We start from the raw sequence: 10,000 nt of genomic DNA, 5'->3' as shown, positions 1-10,000 counted from the left end.
AGACTTTGAGTATGCTGAATTTCTACAGGCACCGTCCGCAACAGTTATAACCAGTGTTCCCTGCGCACTTCTTACATAGCAACCGTGCAGAAGAAATAATGTTGCGCACAAGACACATGCAAAAATTAGTTGGGAAAGCCGTTTGATTAAGTTCTAGTAAATGCGAAATAATTGCAATGCTCGGGCAAACCACTATATATTTATTTACTTATTTAACCAGGAAGGTCCCGTTGAGATTCAATATCTCTTCTACCAGGGAGTCCTGGTCAAGATAGGCAGCAAAGGACAAAGTTACAAAGAAATACATATCACCACACAATGAACAAACACAAAACACGATTTTCTAAAAACAATACAAATCCTAGTCAGTTATTATATATGTATATATAATATACGTCAGTATAAAACATGTACACTGTTCTATATAAACAGACTTTAAAATAGCAAGAGATGGTACAAATTCCATATGTAATGTACCTTGAAGCTTGTTCCATACATACGGAGCATAATTAGAAAAAGCAAATCAGGTAACCTAAAATGTGCATTACATCAAGGGTCAAATCAAATATAAATAGCATGTTAAAGTTAAAAGTTACACACTTTTTTTGTGCGTGCGCTGTACAGGTCTGGTATAAAGAATGTTTTTGCTCAGGTGGCTGAAATATCCGAAAAGTTTTGCTCGGCAAGAAAAAAAAATTGAGGGAACATTGGTTGTAACATGACATCACACTGTGTGGTGTCTTTTTTTTACAAATGTAATCCAGCATAAAATCCATTCAGAATGTAAAAATATGCAGTTCACTGCACTTTACTGCAATTCTGCAGATTTAAAGGTTTTTTTCATCCCGCTAAAAGCTCACGCAGTGAAGTATCAATGAATCAATCCCACACAATTCACAGGTCAGAGTTCCCCGAACTTGAACTTTAAATTTCACATGAGCTTGCTTTTCCTGTCTCCTGCATTTGCATGCGTATGAATGGAAGTCAGTGGAAAGAAAAGTATAGTGTGACCAGCCCTTTCATTAAGATTAAAGGGAGAGTTCACCTAAAAATTTAAATTCAAAAGTGCACAAGAGTGTTATACCATTATAGTTTTTATTAGTATTTTTTATTAGTTTTTATATTTTTAATTTTCATTGAGTCATTTTGTTAGTTTTTTTTTAATATGTCCATATGGTTTTAATTAATTTCAGTTATAATAATTTTAGTACATCAAGTTAAACTAAATGAAAATGAGAAATGTTGCATTGGTGATTAGCTAAAATAAATGTTAATAAAAGGTTTTCAGTTAACATTTGTTTGATTTGTTTGAAGTCTTTTTTCAATTTTTGTAACCCTGGTGCACAACAGCGCCTCTGCTCATGCACTACTGTCAAAGTATTCCTGTGTTTAATTTCCTCCACATGTAGTCTCTGAAGATTGCTTTGTCTCAAGCCAGTGGACTGGGAGACTCCATGTTCGATTCATCGGTTTCTGAGTTGGTGACGCAGATGCTCAGGTGATTATTGAATCAAAACTGAAATGGACAACATGTTTGTTTCAACAGCAGTGTTTCAACATAGTGTCTTTCTATACCGTTTCTATAACATTGGCTGGCTCTGGCAGTAAAGGCCAGGCTGCTGCGCTCTGGCAGAAAATCAGTGATTCACAGGCGTCTGCGGCCGAGCACTACACGCCGTCATACGAGCTGCAGGAGGGTGCTGTGGCCAGCCAGCTCATGATCATGGGCACCGATGACTTGATCGTGTCTGTTATGAGGTGTGTTACTTTGGCTGTGATGGAGTGTTTGTAGGTAAACCCAATACCAGGGGTGTCCAGTCCTGCTCCTGGATGGCCACTGTAATTTGCATAATGAACGAATGAATGAATTCATGTTTCCTCTGTTCCCAGCTCTCTAAACCGGCCGTTTGGAAGCCGCATTGTGACACCCTCTGGGATTCTCCTGAACAGTCAGATGCTGGACTTCTCTTGGCCCAACAAAACCCACAGCGCTGCAGCTTACAATCAGGTGCGCCTAGACGCCTACACATGGCAAAAACAGGCACACACTCATGAAAACTTGCTTTTGAAATTATTTTTTACTTTTTTTTTATTATTATTAAATAATCATTCAGTCCCTCTCTCTTGTGCCGTTTGGTTTAAAAGGTGCTCCAAGCAATTTTGCTAACTTTTGCCAAAAGCCTTTCGCCCCAAAGGCGTGTCAGCAAACCCCAATGTGCAAATTGAAGCAACAGTTATTTAAATGAGAAACTATCATTATGAAATGTCACAGAGAATAATTGTACTGTTTTTCCCTGTAAATTATAGGATGACTTTGTGAAATGTCCCATTAGATCTATTATCGCAGGGAGAAATACATTATCAAAATCAAATATTGTCACATTATGTCACATAAATGACAGCTTAATGATTTTTTATATTTTTGTATATTTATTTAAAGACCGCATGTACCACATTTTTTGTCACTGGTGTTACCTTACTTCTTTGGCAATTTTAAAGGTTTTTATGAAATATTATTTCTCTTTTTTTTTCAGCACATGTAGTCAGAGTTACATAAAAATAATGATAATGCAACAAATAAGGAGATTATGTTTTATTTATTTTAATCAGGTTTGTTAAAAGTGTGACTGAATGATGTTAGTTCATTTGCACAAACATGTATTTGCTATAACAATGAAAATATTAGAAAAACAGTTATAAACAAGTAATGATACAATCCTTTAAGTCTTAACTCTTGAGTGTAGCAGAATTCAATCGATGTAAAATTTTTATCATGTCACATGTGACACATTTTATAGAATGTGACAGAAAAAAACACACAGTAACACCAGTGACACAATGTAACACCAGTGACATACATAAGACCAAACACCCTTATTCTTCAGCTATAATTAACAATTACTAAATTGTTACATTTGGCATACATTTGCCAACTAGTGAAAACAGTTAGTAAAAGAACATAAACATCATTTTAAAACATTTGAACTAAAACAACTAAAATGTACAACAAAGTACAGTACATTGTCTAAACTGCAATTGTCTGCTGCTATTTTATGTCATGCTCTTATACTACACTGAACAAAATTATAAACGCAACACTTTTTTGCCCGCATTTTTCATGAGCTGAACTCAAAGATCTAAAACTTTTTCTATGTACACAAAAGGCCTATTTCTCTCAAATATTGTTCTTCCATTGACATCCATTAAAAAAAATGGCCTCTTGTCTCCTTCCCTGTGTACCGCCAAAGCCGCAGTGTTAGCACTAGCTGTTATGCTTTTTTGGATACAGGTTGCAGGTTTGCCTTCCAATGGCTTTGCTGGAAACTTCTAGGCAAGTGTATTGAACTAAACTCTGCAGGACACTGGTCCTCCAGAAGCCGGAGTCAGGACTGGACACTCCTGTGTTATAGTGTCTCGCTGTATAGAGTTAAGGGGTTTTACCATTAAAATTGCAGTTTTTGTACAGTAAAGCCCATTGCACAATGAGTCCGAAATTTTCACACGTTAAAAAATAAATACGACCTCACGTTGTGTCAATCACGTTTACACACTGCCTCTAAAACTTTCATCCGTCATAAAAAAATTCGGATCGGGTTCGATTTTCTGCGTTTTTCGCATCCGTAGCAAGCATTTTGAGAGGTGTTTTGACAATTCAGAGCCACCGTACAAGCGAACGCCAAAATCCAGAATGGCGATTGTCAAGTTCATCCACTTCGTCTCGCAGCACAAAGCACTGTATATAGATCCTTGCACACTGAGTTCACAGAAATTGGTGGTCTTCTTTTTAATATGTGTCTCTAGCATCGCTAGCAAAGCATCAAACTGATCATTGACATCCTGAAGTAAACGTTGAATCGCCCGTGATAATCCCGCTGCTCCTTAATAAGGAGGAACTCTCCTTCCTCTCTATATCTCAGGATTGGTTGGACCCAATATTTCCTTTCTTGTGCTCTTTTTAAGAAGCGAGAGGACAACAAAATCATCCTCACTGATTGAAGACTCCATTTAGTACTGTTTTGCGAATTGTTTCGCAACGGATTTTAATGGGAGTGTTGATATCCAGCCGAAGAGCAATCAACCATAACTTCAGGCGAGCAGGCTCAGAAGTTGGGAATACGTGGAAAGTCACCCCTCCCAAATGAGTTCACGCGAGACAACGTAATCTTTTAGTTTTAAGTTGGTTTGAACAATCCGGATAAGTGCAAGTAAGTACCATTTTGATTAGCCGTCATACCTACAATGACTGTGCACTGTGTAAACAATGAGTGACGTATACGTGCGAGAGATCACTTCCGGCGCTTGCGTAAACTACGCCAGAGCGCGTACACACCTCACGCACCGGATGCCGTGCGCGCGCCCAAAGACAGTTGGACATAGTGGTGGAGGTGGAGCTCAGAGGTAAAAATTATATAAATACTGTTCGGTTTGTGGCACATTTTTCATTTTTGGGTGAACTATCCCTTTAAGTGATATGTGTCAGGATTGTAACAGGTTGTGTGTTCTCATCAGCGTAACAGCATTGAGCCGGGCAAGAGGCCGGCCTCGTTCCTGATGCCGATCGCAGTGAGGCCGTCCATCGGTCTGTGTGGCACATACGTCGCACTGGGCTCCTCTAACGGCGAGCGGGCGCTGAGCGGCATCACGCAGGTACAGTCAAATCACACATCTGCAGTCAAAATCACATCTGCAGGCAAGATTACACATCTGCAGTCAAAAGTGGATGTTCACCAGCACATTTCATTCTGCTACTAGCATCAGTGTATATTAACTCATACTCTGATGTGTTTTTGCAGGTTTTGATCAATGTTTTGTCATCACGTAATAACATGAGTGACAGCGTGTCCTACGGCAGACTGCATCCTCTCATCCAAAACAACACGCTGCTGGTGGACTGTAAGTTCTCCATCATGTACTGTAGCTTCCTCTGGGGTTCATTTAAAAGTTTTCTCTAATATAGTGTATAGTGTATACTGTCATTTTTATTTTAATAATGCCCAAATGTATATTGACTTTTTTTTTATATGTATCTGAAAGAAGTCTCTTCTGCTCAGCAAGGCTGCATTTATTTGGTCATAAATACAGTAAAAACAGCAATATTGTGAAATATTCTTACAATTTAAAGTAACTGTTTTCTATGTGAATATATATTAAAACAATTTATTTCTGTGATCAAAGCTGAATTTTCAGCATCATTACTCCAGTCTTCAGTGTCACATGATCTTCAGAAATCATTCTAATATGCTGATTTGCTGCTCAAGAAACATTTCTGATTATTAATATTAATGTTGAAACCTGGTGTGCTGTGATGCAAACTAATGCAAAAAAAATCAAAAAACATTTGCAATAGATCTTTTGTCTTTACTAACAATGTTTATTGTTTTTACTGTCTTTTTTAATAAATTTAACGCGTCCTTTCTGAATAAAAGTATTAATTCAAAAAAAAAAACGTAGTAACTTCAAACCTTTGAACACTAATGTATATGTTAAAAAACATTTAGAGACAAGGAAATACATAATTTAGACACTTTTTAGGAAAGCCAAATCTTTTTAAAATTAATACACAGTTTGTGATGTCATCAATCTTGACCATTTAACCCTGTCAGCAAAGTAATTCTAATAAAAAAGATCAGAAATATATAATTGAATACAGTATGTAGGAATTAATCAATAACTACAAATCAACATTTTTGTTTTTGCATTTTATTGGTTTCATTTTCATGCTTGAAAACAGCAAAAAAGCACAAATCAGGGTATTAAATTGTATTTACACATCGCTGCAAACCCCATAACAATACAGAATAAAGCCAATGCTAATACAATGTTGAATTCACAAACTGAGGTCAACATGCAAAATTCAGTGAATGTTAAGTGCAATTTCTTTAAAAAAAACTGCATTCCTAGGGTTTAAAGCCCTGTTTTATATTCTTTATGTATAAAGTGTTATATGTGACTCTTTAAATGTCCATTCAGAGCAAAACCCCTGCAGCACTAATTTGTTCACATGGCTGTAGATGTGTGATTTTGACTGCAGATGTGTGATTTGACAGTAGATGTGTGATTTTGCCTGCAGATGTGTGATTTTGTAGACTGTGTGATTTGTGACTGCAGATGTGTGATTTTGTAGACTGTGATTTGTGACTGAAGATGTGTGATTTTGTAAACTGTGATTTTTGACTGCAGATGTGTGATTTTGACTACAGATGTGTGATTTTGACTTCAGATGTGTGATTTTGTAGACTGTGTGATTTTGACTGAAAATGTGTGATTTTTGACTGCAGATGTGTGATTTTGACTGCAGATGTGTAATTTTGACTGTAGATGTGTGATTTTGACTGTAGATGTGTGATTTTTTTTTTACTGCAGATGTGTGATTTTGACTGCAGATGTGTGATTTTGTAGACTGTGATTTTGACTGAAGATGTGTGATTTTTGACTGCAGATGTGATTTTGACTGTAGATATGTGATTTTGACTGCAGATGTGTAATTTTGACTGCAGATGTGTGATTTTTGACTGCAGATGTGTAATTTTGACTGCAGATGTGTAATTTTGACTGTAGATGTGTGATTTTGTAGACTGATTTTGACTGAAGATGTGTGATTTTTGACTGCAGATGTGTGATTTTGTAGACTGATTTTGACTGCAGACGTGATTTTGACTGAAGATGTGATTTTTGACTGCAGATGTATGAGTTTGTAGACTGTGTAATTTTGACTGTAGATGTGTGATTTTGCCTGCAGATGTGATTTTGACTGTAGATGTGATTTTGACTGCAGATGTATGATTTTGCCTGCAGATGTGTGATTTTGTAGACTATGATTTTTGACTGCAGATGTGTGATTTTGTAGACTATGTGATTTTGACTGTAGATGTGTGATTTTGCCTGCAGATGTGTGATTTTATAGACTGTGATTTTGACTGATGTGTGATTTTTGACTGCAGATGTGTAATATTGCCTGCAGATGTGATTTTGACTGCAGATGTGTGATTTTGTAGACTGTATGATTTTTGACTGCAGATGTGTGATTTTGCCTGCAGATGTGTGATTTTGTAGACTGTGTAATTTTGACTGCAGATGTGTGATTTTTGACTGCAGATGTGTAATCTTGCCTGCAGATGTGATTTTGCCTGCAGATGTGATTTTGACCTCAGATGTGTGATTTGACTGTAAATGTGTGATTTTGACTGCAGATGTGTGATTTTGTAGACTGTGTGATTTTGACTGAAGATGTGTCAGCATCTTGACTGCAGATGTGTGATTTTGTAGACTGTGATTTTTGACTGCAGATGTGTGATTTCTGACTAGATGTGTGATTTTAACTGCATATGTGTGATTTTGACTGTAGACATGTGATTTTGACTATAGATGTGTGATTTTTGACTAGATGTGTGATTTTTGACTAGACGTGTGATTTTAACTGTAGATGTGTGAGTTTGACTGTAGATGTGACTAGATGCAGTCGAGCAGCAGAAGAGGACAGCAGTTTGTAAGTGTTTTGTCTTGTTTTCTCATTAGATTTCAGCGCGGTTGTCATTGCTAGTAAACATTGTTTCACTTACTGTGTTTTACCGTGGTAAATACATGCTCAAGTCGCGTTTGTTCTCGTGTGTATCGCGGGACTTTCCAGTTTCGGTTTGCTAAATAGTAAGGCGTGGCCAGCTGACTTCAATAACGAGTACTCGGGCAAGTATAAAATTGGTTAGTTCACCGCGGCAGCGGTCGCGGCAGCCCTCGTGTGAAGGCCTCCTCGTGTGAAGACCGACGAGTGTAAAGACCATCGACTCTTCCTGCTCGACTCCACCGAGCAAGGACACCGACAAGGCACTTGAGTATTGCTTTCCTGCCCTTTCTTTACTCTTTGTAAAGCTTGTTCTCATCTACTTTTGACAATTGTACTCACTATGTGCTTTCAAATCTCTACTATTACTAACAATCGGAAATCACACACTGTACGTTGGAGGCAGGCCAATCCTAATAATCTACGGCCTGGCTTTGTCCTCTACTACTTTACTCTCTATTCCAGTTGGTCTCTGGACCTGCCAGTCTGCTGTTAACAAAGCAGAATTTATTTCTTCTGTTGCTACTCATTCCGGTCTCAACCTCATGGCCCTAACTGAGACTTGGATCAAACCTGAGAACACTGCCACTCCTGCAGCCCTCTCCACTAATTTAACTTTTTCCCACACCCCTCGCACGATTGGGAGGGGTGGAGGTACTGGTCTCCTTATCTCAAATGAATGGAAATTTGATCTTCTACCATCTCTTACAGGCAACAGTTCATTTGAATCACATGCAATTACTATTACCCACCCTGTTAAAATTCACTTTGTAGTCATTTATCGTCCCCCAGGTCAACTGGGCAACTTCTTGGAGAAGTTGGATGTGTTACTTTCAAACTTTCCTGAGGATGGTACTCCTCTGGTACTGCTCGGTGACTTCAACATCCACCTAGAAAAACCCCAGGCTGCTGACTTCAACACTAATCTGCTGACTTCAACACTCTGCTTGCCTCATTTGACCTCAAGTGAGTGTCTACTATGGCTTCTCACAAATCAGGTAACCAATTATCTACACACCTTAATGACCTTATCTATACATGCTACTGCTCCACTGACACCACTTTAGTTACTCAGTTGCACACCTCAGACAACTTCCTCATCACTATTAACCTCAAACTGACTCCCGACACAACACACACTCCTCTGCAGGTAACCTTTTGGCGTAACCTACGCTCACTCTCTCCCTCTCGCCTATCCTCTATGGTTTCATCCTCACTTCCTTCGCCCTCTCAGTTTTCAGTACTGGACAAAAACAGTGCTACTGACACTCTTTGCTCCACTCTAACATCTTGCTTAGACAACTTTTGCCCACTTTCATCCAGACCAGAACGCACTACCCCCTCTGCCCCCTGGCTGTCCGATGTTCTCCGTGAACATCGCTCTAAACTCAGGGCTGCAGAGAGGAATTGGCGCAAATCAAAAAACTCTACCGACCTTAGTGTGTATCAGTCACTCCTCTCTTCCTTCTCTGCAAATGTCTCCACTGCTAAAACGACATACTACCACAACAAAATTAACAACTGCTCTGACCCTCGCACACTTTTCAAAACTTTCTCTTCTCTTCTCTGTCCTCCTCCCCCTCCTTCCTTCATCAACTCTTACAGCTGATGACTTTGCAATTTTCTTCACAAATAAAACTAAGAACCATCAGTGACCAATTCTCCTCACCACAAACTGATGACAACTTCATAACAACAAATACACACTCTCTCTCCTCCTTCTCTCCACTCTCGGAGATGGACGTTTCCAAACTTATCCTTTCCAATCATCCTACTACTTGTCCACTTGATCCTATCCCCACTCACCTCCTTCAGGCCATTTCTTCTTCAGTCATTCCTTCGCTTACTCACATTATCAACACCTCTATTCACACCGGTACATTTCCCACAGCATTTAAGCAGGCTCGGGTAAGCCCACTGCTTAAAAAACCCTCTCTAAATCCAGCACTTTTAGAAAACTACAGACCAGTATCCCTTCTTCCATTCATTGCAAAGACACTTGAGCGAGTTGTCTTCAACCAACTCTCTATGTTTCTTGCACAGAACAACCTCCTGAACAGCAACCAATCTGGCTTCAAAAGCGGTCCTTGCACAGAACAACCTCCTGGACAGCAACCAATCTGGCTTCAAAAGCGGCCACTCAACTGAGACTGCCCTGTTCTCGGTTACTGAAGCCCTGAGACTGGCAAGAGCAGCTTCCAAATCCTCAGTACTCATCTTGCTGGATCTGTCTGCTGCTTTTGACACCTTTAACCACCAGATCCTCCTGTCCACCCTCATGAAGATGGGCATCTCAGGAACCACACTCCAGTGCTTCAAGTCCTACCTCTCTGGTAAGTCCTTCAGGGTGTCTTGGAGGGGTGAGGTTTCTAAGTCACAACTTCTTGCTACTGGTGATCCTCAAGGCTCAGTGCTTGGACCACTTCTCTTCTCCATCTACAT

The 10,000-nt window shown here is 39.2% G+C and overlaps 1 protein-coding gene across 1 annotated transcript in view; it reads left to right on the top strand.

Annotated features, from left to right (window-relative positions):
- Positions 1-8,410, top strand: part of LOC107668417 (gamma-glutamyltransferase 7-like) — a gene marked incomplete at its 3' end in the record, with an annotated part of 19,965 nt that extends 11,555 nt beyond the window's left edge. The window contains exons 11-17 of the mRNA XM_016460286.1: positions 1,410-1,498; positions 1,606-1,758; positions 1,891-2,008; positions 4,510-4,647; positions 4,794-4,893; positions 7,516-7,539; positions 8,333-8,410. Coding sequence (XP_016315772.1) covers positions 1,410-1,498; positions 1,606-1,758; positions 1,891-2,008; positions 4,510-4,647; positions 4,794-4,893; positions 7,516-7,539; positions 8,333-8,410 — 700 coding nt within the window. The remainder of the gene's footprint in view (positions 1-1,409; positions 1,499-1,605; positions 1,759-1,890; positions 2,009-4,509; positions 4,648-4,793; positions 4,894-7,515; positions 7,540-8,332) is intronic.
- Positions 8,411-10,000: the final 1,590 nt, after the last annotated feature.

Source organism: Sinocyclocheilus anshuiensis, unplaced genomic scaffold (assembly GCF_001515605.1).
Source record: "Sinocyclocheilus anshuiensis isolate Anshui unplaced genomic scaffold, SAMN03320099.WGS_v1.1 scaffold8090, whole genome shotgun sequence".
Lineage (NCBI taxonomy): Eukaryota > Metazoa > Chordata > Actinopteri > Cypriniformes > Cyprinidae > Sinocyclocheilus > Sinocyclocheilus anshuiensis.
The sequence above is the reverse complement of the archived record's forward strand: the minus strand, read 5'-3'. Positions and strand labels throughout refer to the sequence as shown.